Here is a 14,051-nt window from a genome sequence, read left to right on the forward strand (position 1 = left end):
TAAGGCCAACGAAACCCCTAACTTTAAGTTAAACAGTTAGACATAATGAACTTAATACATATAATATAAATGTCAAGTTGACGATTTTGCTTGGATTTTTGTTCGGTTTTGTTTTCAAGTTCTAAACGTCTAACCTTTGTGAATTATGTGTGAATAAAGGCATCAGGCCAACTTGTGCCCGGCCATATTAGGCCTACAACGTTACAAAGAGTAGGAAACAAAGGAAGAAAACTGTCCAACACTACCACACAATACACTGTTGTGAGACAAATACGGTTTGAATGACACATTACTTCTCGCCACAAATGACCAGTTCTACCACGAAGAAAATTAAAACCAAGTGCTTACCAGCTCCCTCTCCAGGTTCCCAGCGTCAAGGCCTACAGTATTTCCAAATTATTGAAGTCAAGCACAGCAAGCTTTTGTGTGCGACTCAGCGCGTCTTTCCAAAACCGACTGAGGCTGAGGCAACCTGAACCTAATTAAAAGCACCTGCGTTTGAGTTTTGCCGCGCAAAATAGGAGGGCGGAGCACTCGGAGGGTCACAGGCAGCCTGAAAATGAATGGCAGCGAGCGAGAAGCCAGCGTATTGAAGGAAAAAATACGCTGTTTTGAACTTGTAATTGTCCGGGGAAACTTCCTTCAAAGTTCACAGCCTGTCTTGTGAATTCAGGGAAATGACAAAAAAGTGGGACAAACACCGTTCAAAAGTTTGGGGTCACCTTCATTTTTCCAGTTATTTGTTTGCAAGTCGCAAGTTAGTGATACATTTTGGTTTGTCTATACAAGTAAATCCATTCAACAGTTAATTTTTCCAATATCTAATTGCTTATTTGTTGCATGCATTATTTTCAAGGAACTATTACATACACTGATTTTATACCAGAACTGAAATTGAAAAGGAATAAGCTTAACTGTCAGAAAGAAGCATTGTGGGAGGAAAATGTGGTGACCCCAAACTTTTGACCGGTAGTGTACGTACATCCAGATGACCACGTAGCCTACATCCAGATGACCACGAGCACTTGTAGAATCCACAGCTGCCAAAACACGCCCGGAGAAGTTCAATTACGAGAGGTTCCACTCGCCACTCTTTCGGGTGGCACTGCACTGTAGGGGCGCCAACGGAGGACAGCAGACTACACTCAGAATGAATGGGCTGCGCTCTCGTCTCGACAGCGCCCCTAACTGTAGGCATGGGTTAAATAGCCAGAAAGCTTAAATAGTGTACCCTCCGAATGCTCCGCTCGCTGGGTGCGTTCTGACAGCTGTCAAACTGAGCTGATAGGGGGGACTGTGGATTCTACAAGCTCCTGGTCATCTGAGAACCATGCAGCCTCACATGTCGCGCGCGAACCCGGACCGATAACTAGGCCTAATGGTTAATTAATCAATAGATATTGGTGTTTGGGACCCTTATAATAGAGTTGACTGAGCATACCTAATAGGCCTAGTTAAGTAATTAATCTACTGTGATCTAGTTTTCATTCGTTCAAATCACAGAAATAGTGGCAACAGGATCCATTATATAGCAAGGATTTGACGTAGGCTACACTTCTCAATGATTGTGGGGTGATGAGATGTCATTTTTTCATACCACTTATTAGTTTTAATGGTAAGAACCCTACAGACAACAATATTTCAGTATTATTTATTCATTAGATATGCCTTTCTTTTGTATGAAGTAAGTGTTAATTTAGGTCCTTAGTTAAGTAGCCTATGACCTAATAGTTACTTAACTATTAACTGTACCCTTACTTATCTATTAGTTAAATAATTATATTCTATGAACTTGTGACACATGGTAATAGTTATCTAATAGTTATCTAATAAGTAACTGCTTACTAATGTTTAACATATGAGTTAATGACAATTAATATTTGTCTTTTGTGGCGTTAAGTAGTGATTATTAACCCTTACTAAAGTATTAGGTTATAGCTAATTTGCTGTTAATTATGGCCCCTTATATGGTCCCTTACCATGTGTCACAAGTTCATAGCATGTAATTCTTCAACTAAAAGTAAGGGTACTGTTAATAGTTAAGTAGCCATTAAGTCACTTAACTAAGGACCTAAATTAACACTTACTTAATACAAAAGGAAGGCATATCTAATGACTAAATAATACCGAAATATTATTGTCTGTAGATTGTGTACCCATCATGCACAGCACTTCCTGGAGCTAATATTCTCAAACATTAACTTAATTATCACAAGGGAATGGTTTAGTTTCGCTTCAAAACTATTACTCTTCATAATGTTCTGCATTTATTGTAGGGTTTTTACCATTAAAACTAATAAGTGGTAGCCTATATGAAAAAAATACATCTCATCACCCCACCATCATTGAGAAGTGTACATCTAATCCTTGCTATATAACGGCTCCTGTTGCCACTATTACAGTGATTTGAATGAGTGAAAACTAGATGTCACAGTATATTAATTACTTAACTATAAGGTATGCTCAGCCAACTCTATTATAAGGGTCCCAAACACCAATATCTATCGATTAATTAACCATTAGTTATCCTCAGCCAACTCTAATATAAGGGTCCCAAACCCCAATATTTATGTATTAAATAACCATGAGTTATGCCTTACTTTTGTATTAAGTAAGTGTTAATTTTGGTCCTTACTTAAGTATGACCTGATAGCTACTTAACTATTAACTGTGCCCTTAGTTAGGCCTAACCCCAACTCCGGTGAAGTTGGGACGTTTGGTAAACTGAGAATAAAATCAAAATGCTATCATTTTCAAAACATTCAATACATTCCTTAGATGGAGAATAGTGAAAAGACAACATATCAAATGTTAAAACCGAGAAAAAATATTGTTTTAGGGGACATATGTACTCATTTTTAATTTGATAAATGCAACACGTCTCAAATTAGTTGGGACAGGGATCAGTGACATGTAATAAACATCCAAATAAGCTAAAACAACAAAGAAGATTTCAAAATAAATTGTACTGATGGACAATTTGAGTGTCCAGGTATAAGACCGTCACAGACAGGCTGAGTCACTCAGAAGTAAAGATGCAGAGGGAACAATTACCATAGTTATTACATAAAGTTTTGAATTCCCTTGATTTACCGTGATTGAGTGTATATAAGACATATTTTTGTCATTAAAATCATTGTATAGGTTCATGACATCATGAAATATATATTGGCTGTAGTCTCACTCTAGCACTCCGAGCTAGTGAAAACTTGACCATATTAAGGACGCTTCATGTGTGCAAATGATAGAGGGGTTTAACATTCCCCTATCCACCCGAGCTCACTTGAAATAGACCCAGAAGACATGGGAAACTGTCCTTTGCTTACAGAAGTCAGCAGAAGTTGCAGAAGTCAATTATTGAAAATTATATTATTTGAAAATAATAGAGTCTTGCACATCCTGTGCTACAGTGAAAATTGACCATGTAACTTGTGTTAGTGCTAACTTCAAAAGTCAGCCTCCATGATGGCATGGGGGTGCAGTAGCACATTGGTTAAGCTGTTCTAACTCACCTGTAGAGTTAATACAGTACTGAATGAAATGAATGGGTTTTGAATTGCATGAAAAGCCACTCGTGCATTACATTTTGAAGGGAGATCTTCGATTACTGCCACATAGTAAGGACAAATTGCATTCTCTATGATGTATTAACAGTTTAAGGACCAGCAGGACATAAAATGGCTGGCTTTTGGTCAAGATCTGTCACACTGTAAGCACTACAGAAAGGAAAACATGACAAGGAATACACCTACCATTTAAGCTGTTGAAATCATGTCAAAGATAGGAATCAAAACTGTTTTTAATATAAAATCATTTCATCGGTTTATGCTATTAACTGTTAAGTGTTGTTCTTTGTTTTGTTTTAGGCTTCCTCGACATTTGCTGCCTTTTATTGTCCCTGTCCCAACTCTTTTGAGACGCGTTGGATTTTAAAATTCATGAATATCCCCCAAAACAATATTTTTTGTCAGTTTTGATGGCTGATATGTTTTCTTTGCACCGTTATCCAACTTAAGTCAGAACCAGACTTTTTGAAAATGGCAGTATTTTGTTATTATTCACAATGAACCTTGCGTCCCAACTTCTAACTTGTAACACAAGGTAATAGTTATCTAATAGTTAAGTAACTGCTTACTAATGTTCAACATATGCATTAATAACAATTAATATGTGTCTAATGTGGCATTAAGTAATGATTATTAACCCTTACTTAAGTATTAGTTTGTAGCTACTTTACTGTTAATTATGGCCCCTTATTTGGAAGTGTTACCAAACATGGGTTAACATCACATCCCCCTTACTGGAAGCTGAAGAGACAATGATTACTCTTTTGCTGTGAACCTGAAATCATTATAACCAATATATCCCTTAACCTTACAGGATTTTCTTTCCTTTTAACTTTTCAAGATAGGTTTCATTTCATTTCAGACGATTCGTAACAACAATCATTTAACATTCTGCCACATAGCGGACATGACACAAACAGTGTGTGTTACCTCACATTCATATTGCCAACATTCATGTTTTTCATATGACATTTGTTTTCTTTTTTTTGTTTTGTTACAAGCATTTCAATTCTCTCACATTTCACAGGTGAGCATTTCACATTCTCTTTAATCTTGTATTTTGGGCTGCTGGTTACATGCTCAAAACAAAAGTCAGTGGCAAAGGTTTTCATTTCATGCCCAGAAAATGGTGGCCCATTGTCACTAATTAGAGTCTCTGGAATTCCGTGACGTGCAAACATTGACTTGAGATGTACAATGACGTTTGCAGATCGTGTGGGGCTGAGTTGGGCAATCTCAACATAGCGAGAGAAGTAATACAACTAACAGGTACGTTTTGTCCTTTAGCATGAAAAGGTCTGCACCCACTTTCTGCCATGGCCTATCAGGTAGTTGTGTTGGCATCAGGGGCTCTTTTGTGTTTGCCCTCTCCTTGATGCATTATCTGCAGTTGACTAACAGTTCTCTATTCTGGTTGCTCAGCACAGGCCACCATACTACTTGGGTAGCCATCTCCCTACACTTCACTATGCCCTGGTGCCACTCATGTATCTTCTCTAACACAGTGTCTCTCATTGTAGCAGGAATGACTAACCTCCGTTTGGCGCCCTTATAGTGCAGTACCACCTGGGGAAGTGGCAAGTCGATAACCTTTAGAATCTCTCCGCAGAGCAAGAGGAGGGAGCCAATCAGAGACGGATATTGACGAGAAACCCGGAAAACCCTCTCGTTTGTCCACAAGCCACTTTACTAGCTTGCAAAAATGCCTAACACATTAAATAACAATGGCGAACACAGCAATATTAAAGAAATTACATTGGGATTTCATATTTAAAGGTTTCAGACCAAAAGATGCTAAAAGTTTGCAAATGTCAGCTTTCATTTACTATTATGTGTGATGTGTCAAAACAGACCATTTTTCTGGTGGGCACAGACAAGTGACAGAGTTTTTTTGTTGATCAGCCGTTGATTTTAAAGAGGATTGTTCAAACTTTAAATAGTTTAGACCAGTGGTTCTCAAACTTTTTGTGTGAAGTACCACCTGAGAAAATATTGAGCTCTCCGAGTACCACCTTGACAACCAACATTAGAATATCGCAGTAAAGGCCTTCCATATTCACTTTTACCAGTCAATACAGGAGAGGTTCATATGGCATCAACAGCTACGGTCACATTCAGTGCAAGTTTGTTTTTAAATGTCTTGCTTTCCTAGTATTATTCTGCATTATGTTTTCAGATTCATACAATTCAATATTACAAAATGTGAGACCAAAGGGACAAAGAGACCAAGAGACAACTGCAACAACTTGATCAGCCTTCAAATCAATGTACAAAAAAATAATTCTTCCAAGTACCACCAGAGATGTCTCTGTCTTTTTTTTTTTTTTTTTAATCAGAGGGTTGCAGGTTCGAATCCCACCCTTACCTCTCTACATTTCCATCCATGGCTGAAGTTCCCTTGAGCAAGGGAGTGTAATCAATATCTTGTTAAAAACTGTAAGTCGCTTTGGATGAAAGCATCAGCCAAGTGTAGTGTAATGTAATGTAATAATAGAATGAAAAAAGCTATGGAAATCAATTAATTCGATTTGTATTTTTGTTTTGCTTGCATTTAAGGCATTTAAGGGCTACACAACTTTTGGAAGAAATTTGAAATAATATTGATATAGACAGGAAATGGTTATGTGATGTGTAGAGACAACTGACCTGCCAATTTAAAAGGTGTTATATAGTATTTCATTTTTGTAGACTTCTTGTTACCCATTCACAAATACTTTTCATGAATACCATGAAATTCTAACTATTCATGAATTGCACTTTTCATACATGAAATTGAAGGAGGACATTTTCCCTGTCCCTGATACAGAATTTCCTAAAATAAATGCTTTGGTTATACAACTACAGTCCTTGCAAGAAGTTGTCGCCTTTGCATGTTGTTGGAATAACAATTAATAACCTGACAGTCAATTAATCAACTGGCTTCAGAGGTCACTCAAATAAAAGCTACAACCCTCCTAAATGAAATGTATGTAGGTTACCAGAAGTTGTTGAACAGTCAATCAATGAATGCAGAACGGGCCAATTTTGGCAAGACAAAAGTTTTGTTGCGTGCAGAAAATAATGTCAAAAATAAGCAGATAATCACTTCAAAAACACAAATACCCCAGATCAGGTGTCATACATCAATTGCTAAATCACGGTAACCTCTTCACTAAATCAGAATCGGTCAGAGGTGTGTGTTTGGTGTCATTGTCAAGTTGGAATCCAACACAATGAAAAAACAATGAAAGGCAATGAGTAATGATTTGCTATTTGTACGGCAATACATATGTATTCATGATTTAATCAATGATGACAGCTCTCAAACACCAGCAAAACTCATGAAGCCCTTCATAAGAACTGTATTCCTCCTACCATATGTTAAATTTTAGGCACCATGTATTTTGCAAAACTAGGTGGCCGTTGGGCCTACTTCAGGCGACTCTTGCATAGAGACAAGGATTATTGTGTTATTTTATAATTCAAAAACCCTTCATTATAAACTTTTGGTACATATCTAAAAATGCCAACCGGTGAGGAGAATAAGTATTTGATCCCTTGCTGATTTTGTTGGTTTGCCCACTGATGACATGATCATTCTATAATATTAATGATAAAATGTATTCTAATATAGAGAGACAGAATATCAAAAAGAAAATCCAGAAAATGACTTTGAAGAATATATTTTAATTGATTTGTATTCCATTGAGGAAAATAAGTATTTGAGCCCTCTAGTCAAAGAAGACAAAATTACTTGGTGGCAAAGCCCTTGTTTTCTCATACAGAGGTCAGATGTTTCTTTCAGTTAATGACAATGTTTTTTGATATATTAGAAAGGATTTTTGTTCGCTTTTCTTTGCAGATCATCTCTAAATCACTTAAGTTGTATGACTGTAGCTTGCCAAATGGGAGCTTCTGTTCCCTTCACAGGATTAGTATAGGGTTAATGTTTGGAAACTGTCTAGGCCACTTCATGACCTTAATATGCTTCTGCTTGAGCTACTCCTTCGTTGCTTGGGCTGTATGTTATGGATTATTATCATATTGGGAGGCCAATCCATGACCCACCTTCAGTCTAGTGGTGGTGGGAAAGAGGTTGGCATGCAGCATTGTACGTTTAAATGTCTCCTTCCATCCATTTCTTGACGATGTGAAGTTGTCCTGTGTCTTGGCCAGACAAACAACCTCAAAACATAATGTTACCACTTTCATTTATGATGTTGGAGAAGGTGTTGTTCTTGGGATCATAGGCAGCATTTCTCTTCCTCCAACACATCGAGTTGTGTTAATGCCAAACAGTTTGATTTTGGTGTCATCTGATTCCAGCACCTCCCAATCATATCCTAATCCAGTTTGATGTTCATTGGCAAACCTCAGGTGAGCCTGAACAGGTTCCTTCTGAAGCCGGGGTACCATACATGCACTGCAAGATTTTAATCCGCTGTGGTATCAAGTGTTTCCAATAGTTTTCTTAGTGATTGAGGTCCCAGCTGCCTTGAGATCCTTTCCTAGCTCCTCCCATACAGTTTTAAGGTGCTTTATCTCCTTTTTTCTGGTTATTAAATTCCCACAAGGTCAAATCTTGTATGGAACCAGAGACAGGCCTCAGATTGATGATTGATGATCATTTTGTATGTCCTAAAATTGGGAGGAAATGCACCAACAGTTTGCTCTTTAATATCCAGGAGCCCATTTCAGCCTTGTTGAGTTCTAAAATCTTGTCCCTGACATCCTTTGACAGCTTTTTGGTCTGTCCCATGTTGGCGAGTTTAGTTTGATTGATTGACTGATTCTATGGACTGATTCTGCAGATTCAATGTGTCTTTTGTACAGGTTACTATTAACAGGTGTGTTCAATTCAGATAACAAGTTGATTGGAAGTGCCATTTGATCTGTGGGATCAGAACTCTTAATGGTTGGCAGGGGATCAAATACTTATTTCCCTCAATTAAATGTAAATAAATTATTATATATTCTTTAGAGTTAATTTCTGGATTTTCTTTTTGATATTCTGTCTCTCCATATTAGAATACATATTATCATTAACATTAAAGACTGATCATGTCTTTATTAGTGGGCAAACCAACTAAATCAGCAAGGGATCAAATACTTATTCTCCTCACTGTATAAGATATCACTTCAGATCTTACAGCACCAATTGAAAATCAGGTTATTACAACTTTTTGCAAGCCTGTAAATATTACAATATTTTGTAATCATTAATGAAAAGGTAAAATTTGACTCGACAACACGGTTCCAATGAACTGCATAGTTTCCTACTACCTACTCTGACCACCATCCTTCACAATTCCCCTTCAAAGATTAATTCATCCCAAAAAATCGGGGCCATTTTGTCTTGCTGCAGAGTAATTGAGCATGCTGCCGACTTAATTGAAACTAAGAAAAAATGAAAGACGATTCTGTAAAAGCCTTAGCCAGCAAAACCATCATGAATGAAAATACAGCACCTGGAAATGTCCATGTGAAGCAAGACTGAGGACGTCAGTTCCAATACTTTTGCTCACCGAAAAGTACTGTGGTGTGCTGCACCTACTGTGGTGTAGTACAAATGGTGATAAATCCAATATTGCTCAATATATCAAGATAAAAATACCAGGAAATAAAAGCTGATATTCTGACATGCTGGTATCATATTCATCTTTCTTTTGGTCTCAAACCCAAATGACCCCAAATAATTTGCTGTGTGTGTGTGTGGGTGTGTGTGTTGTGGTGGGTGGACATTGTGGTCTGCACCAGGTCCTCACAAGAGAGCAGTGCTGGACAGCCTCCTCTGGTCCTGCAGCACTGGTGAACGCCGGTTGGGACTGACATTCATTCCAATCTGAAACCGTGGTGCCTGTGTGTGCATGGGCTGGACTGGATGGTGTGGTGGCTGCAGTTAACAATTAAACAATGGGCGAAAGATAAATATGTAATTACTAAGGGGTTATTGCATGTGATTGTATTTTGCAATAGGTAGACACAGAAAGACAGGAAGACAGAAATCCTGAGGAGAGAAGACAATTGCATAACATAAAGAGTTAAGTTTCAATGGATATATCATCTTTATCAGCCCCTATGTTGTGCACTTTGATTTAAAAAAAGTCTCATTCATTAATTGCCTTATGTTGAAATGTAGGCTATAGACTATTGTTAGAACCTGGCAAATAGTATGCACCTGGTTACATTCTCTCCATACCGGAGTGATTACTAGGTGTGAGGAATAGAATTTCAAGGTAGGAAGACCATGGACATCCACACACATCAAATAAACATTTAAGAAACAAAATAAGCATAATTGTGTTTAAGACAGAGTATACAAATAAGATAATAATATAAGAAAGATAATATTATATTATAATAATAATAAGAAAGAATGGTTTAACACTTATCTGATCATGTGTGGGTCCAGAGCCAAAAGAGTGGAGTGCCGAGGATCAAGGCCTCCAGTCCTCATTCATAGCAGGGAAGGAGGGTAAGCTATTAAACATTTCATATTAAGTACCGCATTTTAAAATGAGTATTTCCCCTTACTTTGGCCTGTAATATCATTAACACCTCCAGAAAATTGCAGAGAGGATGCAACCTTTAAAGGTAGGCTACACACTGTGCAGGAAATGGTCAAAAAAGGTACTGCAACTATGCTGCTCATTGCTGCCTATTGCCATGTTTGATCTTTTCATGAAAGTTTACTAAGTAATAAACTAATATTTTCTAGTATGGCCCAAGTACAGTCATTTTTGCAGCTAAAAATGGCTATTTCTGGAGATTCATTTTGGCGAACCATGGATAAGATCCCCCTTTTCATGTGTGAAAAGTGCATTTTTTCCAGTCATAACGAATACTTAGGCTAAATGTCATTTGAAGAGGGAGAGGAGTGGGCAGGAGGAAGATGGGGAAGAGGGGGGATAAAGGGGGCAGGAGAAGGAGGAGAAGAGGGAGTGACAGGAGGAAGAGAGGATGAGACAGGAAGAAGAGAGAAGAGAAGAGGATGGTGGTAGAGAGAGGAAATAGGGGGCAGTGGGGAGAGGAGGACCAAGGAGGAGAGAGAGACGAAAGCATAATAGAGGAGGAAGACAGCAGGTTGCAGTGGCTTAGAGAATTGTAATAAAGGTAAGGAGAGGTAAAAAAAAAATCAAGAGGTTGCGATCAAGAGCGATAAAGGAAAAAGGAAAGCATACAGACAATTAGTAATAAATACAGAACTACTGACAAAAATACGGTGCTTCTACACTTCAAAGACAGACAACTTGATAGGATTCGGTTGCACAAGATGATCACTAAGGAGTTGAACGCAGATTCAGCGTGCAACTCATAACCTCATTGCCTTGACGCATAGTCAGTCCTTACCATTGCCACAATTAGGCTACTTTTACACACATGATGGGACGGGAAGTTAGATCAATTGGATATGTGTATGCGTAGCCTAACATTGTTTGGAAATGTATAGAACAAGCCTAATTGTACGCGTAGTCCCCTCAAAGCTCGTGCTATTTTACGCCGCGAGATGAGATCACGTGGCGTGCACTTGTCTTGTACACATTACCCAGAAGTCTCGTGTTCCAGCCCCTGTCACTCCACTCCAGCCGGTGCATTTGGATAGAGTCAATTGTGCATCGCACCTGACAGCCTGGCTTGGAATGGAAGGTCTTCAGGCGCACGGGACCAAAGGAACACCTGCGGGCTTCGATCGATGAAACCAGGATTGGTTATGACTCCAGTTATTTTTTTCTCTGAATGAATATTTTTTTTATCGACGAATGACCCGTTTGACTACTGAATCGACTTGGTGTGCGAATGTTTTGATACAACCAGCGTTTCTATGCTAGCATTTATAACCTCCTAGAGCCGCACATGTAAAAGCCTCGAGGATTGACATTTCTTCGCTTCTTTCTTTTTTTTGTCATCCGAGGACTGGACCGCCATCTCAACCTAATAGGCTATTTATGGTAGGGACATAAACCTGGAGTGAAGTTAGAGGGTTATATTATTATTATTATTATTATTATTATTATTATTATTATTATTATTATTATTATTATACAGATCATCGCTTGTAACGGCAGACTCGAACAGCCTTTATCAGGATCTAGCATGGACGTCTCATTATGTAGCCTAGCTGGCATTGCTATTCCTTCATTTTGATGTCGGGAGTGGAGATGCTATCGCCCGAGTCTACCCGGATTACATTGCAGTCTATTCGTGGTCAACATGGCATTTCGGAAGGATTCTATTATAACAGAGGAAGCGGCATTTTAACCACGGTAGGAGACGCATGAGTCGTGTCGCCCTGGTAGGTTTGCCTGGCATTCGACATCATCATCATCGGTCTGAAACAACACGGTGCGCTTTGACAGTAGGAGCTCATTGTTTGCATCGTTAATGCGAGACCATATCTGGGAACCGAACCTGAATACTGCAGACTTTACGGAATACCGGCGTGCGTAATATCTGGGATGTGTGAACAAACCGGAATTAAACAACACAGCTGTTATTACCCTGGGATTACAACAAGGAATTGACGTGGAAGGCTACGATGCCTTTTGTGGACTATAAACTGCAGTGTCGTTTTGTTGATGTTGGTAAGCTTATTTTAATTTGGGGCTAATCGATGTTATAACACGGCAGAACAGTAGCTGGTTGTGCGTCTTGGGAAAGAGCGAACGACTGAGCAAGTGGTGTTTTTGATGCTGCCGACGCAACTTGATTTGAATGGACAAGTGCTTTTCTTAGGGACCACTAAAGGACATTACACAAGCTTACATGGGTTGCTACTCGATTTAGACGGGTAAGCAACAGAACATATGATCAGACTCGTTTTGCCATCAAACTGGTCGAAAGATCGATATTATTATAGGCTATGCAATAATTCGTTCTTCTTTTGTAGACATGGACTGTACAGTAGCCTACATGCCCTAAGGTTGCAGCCCTTTGATGTTTCTGACGATGGCGGTCCCATGTTCACTGTTCAGCCACTTATGCCTAATGTCATTCTCTTTGGGTTGAGCCTCTCAAGAAACAGAGAGGTGATTGGTAGAATCTTACACGAGTAGGCTTCATTACTGTTACACAGTCTTCTCCAAAAGCACTGATTGCCTGTCATTCTGAATCAGGAAGTACAGTCAGTGCTATAGATGCTGGCTGTTCCCATAGCAGGCTCCATCTTTCTCTCGCAGCGGAAAAAACAGGGTACCACAGCCTCCAAGGAAACTAAGCATTGCAATTAACCGTGACAGGAACTATGGTGGATCGTTCGAACTGCAGAAAGCTGTCATAATATCCCTCATTTGAATTCAATGGAAAATGTTGCTGTGCAATGTAGGCCCACCATTGCGTACATGAAGAGTTTGCAACATTAACAAAGGAATGTGATGCTACGGACAGATGAGACACTGTTGATAGATGATCTAGGTCTTCTTGGATGCTACTGTACGATACCCTCAGGATCCCAGTGGGCTAGCTAGTGGTTTACCATCAACAGCATCCATAGATGGGGACACACAGTCACAGACAGTGTGCATTTGAACACCCTACCAAACACTCAACCACCCACCACCTAGTGTGGAGGACAAACTGACAGCCCTAGTAAAAGGGACACTCCAGTCCACTCTCTCTGCTTTGACATTCCCCCCCTCTCCTCCTGTGTGAGTTTGTCCAGTCCAGTGGGTCCTGCATGGATGGTGTATGTGAGCCGAGCGAGGAATCACCCCAGCTGTTGAGACCCAACCGCTGACCACCGGGAGCCATCATGGACCCCCATACGAGACTGAGTGGTGCTGGAGGTGGAGGTGGAGGAGGGATTGGTGGTGGTGGTGGTGGTGGTGGTGCTGGTACGAACGCGGCATCACTACCCTGCACCAACTGTGGGGGATGCTACGGCCCTGTGCCCGTGCCTCCTCCCTCCTCCACCACCTCCTCCTCCTCCACCTCCTCTCCAGGCCCCCCTCCACACATGACCGAGCCGCCTCCCTGCTTCGGGGAGGCTGAGAACGGGACCAGCTGGGCCTGCTCCTCCCTGGTGTCAGCCTCCAGCTCACCCGACTCACACATCCACCAACACCACCATGCCCACCACCACCACCACCCCGAGCCTGTAGGGGGCAGCACCCTGTTCTGGACGGCGGTGTTTGACTACGAGGCCACGGCGGACGAGGAGCTGACGTTGCGGCGCGGCGACCTGCTCGAGGTGCTCTCCAAGGACGCCAAGGTGTCCGGTGACGAGGGTTGGTGGACCGGCAAGATTCAGGACAAGGTGGGCAACTTGTTTTATAATTATTATTTTGTATTTATTTATTTTTATTTTTTTTTTGGGGGGGGGGGTCTTTTTTATTTGTTTATTCTTGACAGGACAGTGATAGATTTTGACTGGAAATGTGTAGGAGAGAGAGATGGCGGAGGATTGGCAAAGGACCCGGGCCGGAATCGTACCCGGGCCGCTGGTGTAGGAGACCAGTGCCCTGCACTTAGAGCCACGGTAGGGCCTCAACTTCATTTTTAGGTCCGATT

The 14,051-nt window shown here is 40.3% G+C and overlaps 1 protein-coding gene across 1 annotated transcript in view; it reads left to right on the forward strand.

Moving 5' to 3' along the window:
* Positions 1–11,168: 11,168 nt before the first annotated feature.
* The window catches only part of map3k10 (mitogen-activated protein kinase kinase kinase 10), a 61,690-nt gene continuing 58,807 nt past the window's right edge, over positions 11,169–14,051 (forward strand). Inside the window, exon 1 of the mRNA XM_063205989.1 lies at positions 11,169–13,797. Coding sequence (XP_063062059.1) covers positions 13,294–13,797 — 504 coding nt within the window. The 5' untranslated portion in view covers positions 11,169–13,293. The remainder of the gene's footprint in view (positions 13,798–14,051) is intronic.

The sequence above is a fragment of the Engraulis encrasicolus genome, chromosome 8 (assembly GCF_034702125.1).
Source record: "Engraulis encrasicolus isolate BLACKSEA-1 chromosome 8, IST_EnEncr_1.0, whole genome shotgun sequence".
Classification (NCBI taxonomy): domain Eukaryota; kingdom Metazoa; phylum Chordata; class Actinopteri; order Clupeiformes; family Engraulidae; genus Engraulis; species Engraulis encrasicolus.